At 61.7% G+C, this 1,862-nt stretch overlaps 1 protein-coding gene across 1 annotated transcript in view; it reads left to right on the forward strand.

Annotated features, from left to right (window-relative positions):
* Positions 1-629: 629 nt before the first annotated feature.
* Positions 630-1,862, forward strand: part of WDR66 (WD repeat domain 66) — a gene marked incomplete at its 5' end in the record, with an annotated part of 17,013 nt that continues 15,780 nt past the window's right edge. The window contains 4 exon segments of the mRNA XM_010080642.1: positions 630-781; positions 857-1,004; positions 1,120-1,260; positions 1,726-1,835. Coding sequence (XP_010078944.1) covers positions 630-781; positions 857-1,004; positions 1,120-1,260; positions 1,726-1,835 — 551 coding nt within the window.

Here is a 1,862-nt window from a genome sequence, read left to right on the forward strand (position 1 = left end):
CTTGAGCTGCCCGAGAGTTACGCGAGCAGAGGGAACCCGGGCTCGTCCCTGTGCTGAATGAAATGTTCTCATCTTACCTTCCTCGGAAACAGAACCGGTGTCCAAACAAGGTTTATACCGTGCACGAGCGATTGCTGTGGGAAATCGAGAAGCCCCGTGGGGAGGCAAAAGCTGATGTGGATCCCGAGAACAGGATTAAAGCGGCCAGTGCTCAGACTGGGAAAGTCTGTGCAGGGCTGCTGAGAGCTCTGATACCCCAGCTCTCGTTAATACACTCATTAACAGGCTGGTGAGGTGCCCAGGAAGGGACAGTGGGATTTTTTGAATCCTTGCTTTCCCTCTGCTTGAAGGGAGATGCTGGCAGCAGCACTGGGATTCCCACAGAGCCACCCACAGCCCCAGGACCCGATGCCCCTGTTTTTAACCCCAGTTTGCCATCACTCCCTCTCGGACGGTACTCTTTTCCCCAGTACAAATCCCTGGGTGGTTTGGGAGCGGAGGAGTATCTGGTATTGGAGCCTGCCCTGAAGGTGATGCAGGTTGTACCTGAGATGTGCCGGGGCGTGTTCCCAGCAGCTGCGGGACAGCGCAGGAGCCAGCGCACACCAGAACCTCTCTCTCTTTCCAAGGACCCCCTCGCTGCTGCCAAGGAGAAGGAAGGAGCACTGGAGGATGCTGGAGCAGACGCAACGTTGGGTCTCCTGAGGTCTCCTCCAGGGATGGGGACCCCAGGCACCCTGCCCAGCACCGGGGCTGGGAGGCAGGAGGCAGCTGCCCTGGGGTAAGACACCACCGGGACACCCCACCTGGAGGATGCCAGACCCCCTGGACCTCCCCCAGCCCTGCCTGAGCCCAGGGGGGCCATTTCCAGCCCTCACAGGGAGCAGGAAACGCAGTGGAGGAGCGGGGAGGACGATGGGTGCGACGGCTCTGCCAGCTTGGTGTGGGCGGCCACGCCGGGGATGCTCTTCCAGGAGGACAGGCAGCCCAGCCCGCACCCCCTCGTGAGTACCGATGGGCACGGCGCAGCACCCCGCGCTCTCTTCCATCACCCCAGAGACCTTCTGTGGCTTTTTTTGTCCTGGATGCTAAGAGCCAGGAGCTGCCTCTTCCCCGCAGAGCCTGTCCTGGGTGCTGGGCTACAACAGCCGCCTGGCCGTGCACAGCCTGATGGATGGGGAGCACTGGGTGCTCCTGTACGTCTCCTCCCACACCGCGGTCATCCACGACATCCCGGGGAACCGGCAGTACCACCTGCAGGTCTGGCACGCAGCCCATGCATCTCCCTCCTCTTTTTCCCCGTCTCCTGAGCTCCCTCCCTCTGTCTCTTTTCCCAGTGTTGTCCTCGCGCTCGCAGCTGGAGCGGTCTGGGGTCTTTGCCGTAGCTGCGCCGTGCGGTGTTCCATACATCTGTGGCATGGGGGTGCTTTGGGGGTCACCTCTAACCGAATCGAGAGCAGCCCATCCGAAGGAGCCCGTGGTTTCGCCCGCGCGCCCGTTGCCCTTCCCCACGCATGTCGGTGGAAGGTGCTTTGCGCTGGATTGCAACGTGGCACGTGGGGACGGGCTCAGAAAGGCGTGAAAAATGGGACACAGGAGTTGGGCTGGAAGGAGCAGAGTGGAGGACCCTCGGGAGAGGAGTCGCGGAGCTCATGAGCGAAGCAGTTTGATGAACGCTTTGAACGATCGCCACGTCCGTGGCACTTTGCTGCGTCTCATCCCCAGGGCCACCCGAATGCCATCTCTTGCCTGTGCGTGAGTGAAGACAGGCGCTGGGCTGCAACCGCCGACCGAGGGCCGGATGCTCTGATCATCGTGTGGGACTCCTTCTCCGGGTAAGCTCCCAGGAACCTCCTCTTTGG

Source organism: Pterocles gutturalis, unplaced genomic scaffold, assembly GCF_000699245.1.
Source record: "Pterocles gutturalis isolate BGI_N339 unplaced genomic scaffold, ASM69924v1 scaffold27954, whole genome shotgun sequence".
NCBI classification, from domain to species: domain Eukaryota; kingdom Metazoa; phylum Chordata; class Aves; order Pterocliformes; family Pteroclidae; genus Pterocles; species Pterocles gutturalis.